The sequence below is a fragment of the Propithecus coquereli genome, unplaced genomic scaffold, assembly GCF_000956105.1.
Source record: "Propithecus coquereli isolate 6110/MARCELLA unplaced genomic scaffold, Pcoq_1.0 Scaffold257, whole genome shotgun sequence".
Classification (NCBI taxonomy): Eukaryota; Metazoa; Chordata; class Mammalia; order Primates; family Indriidae; genus Propithecus; species Propithecus coquereli.
Window position 1 is genome coordinate 1,863,547 of NW_012148141.1, and position 590 is coordinate 1,864,136.

General features: G+C 38.3%; 1 protein-coding gene across 1 annotated transcript in view; it reads left to right on the top strand.

Annotated features, from left to right (window-relative positions):
• The window catches only part of POF1B (premature ovarian failure, 1B), a 99,562-nt gene that overhangs the window by 32,589 nt on the left and 66,383 nt on the right, over positions 1 to 590 (top strand). Inside the window, exon 5 of the mRNA XM_012647132.1 lies at positions 240 to 422. Within this exon, the coding sequence (XP_012502586.1) occupies positions 240 to 422 (183 nt within the window). The remainder of the gene's footprint in view (positions 1 to 239; positions 423 to 590) is intronic.

The following is a 590-nucleotide window of genomic DNA, read 5'->3' on the forward strand; positions in this document are numbered from 1 at the left end:
CAATCTTGCTAAATATTTGGATGGTCACAGCTGCTTGATCAAATAAAAATGGAATTAAATACAAATTTTCCCAATGGAATAATTTGGAAAATAATATATCACTAATTAATACTATAAATCCTAGGATTTGAATCATAGTGAAAGAATACATTACATTTTGAAAAATGTTTTCAGGTGCTTTTTCTTGATTAGTAATTTTTATTCTCAGTGGTTGTTTTTGGCATGTGTGTGTGTCTTAGGAATGCCATCCTGAGGTTCAATGCCATCATCACATTGTCCAACAGCCCCAGATCATCCATTCTCCACACTGTCAACAATCCCATTCTAGCCAGCAAATCCAAACCATCACAGGAAGTGATTCAACTTCTACAAACATTGGAAATGAAATGCACCATGGTGGATTGAGCCAGATTCACGAGCAGGTAATATCAATTGGCCGATTCCTTATCAAACTGGAATAACATGCTTGAACCCTTCTCACACCACTGTGAAGGTACCCACATTGAATTTTCATCAAAGAGCCAGGCACCGTCATGTGTGCTTATAATCCCAGCTGCTTGGGAGACAGAGGTGGGAGGATCTCTTGAGTC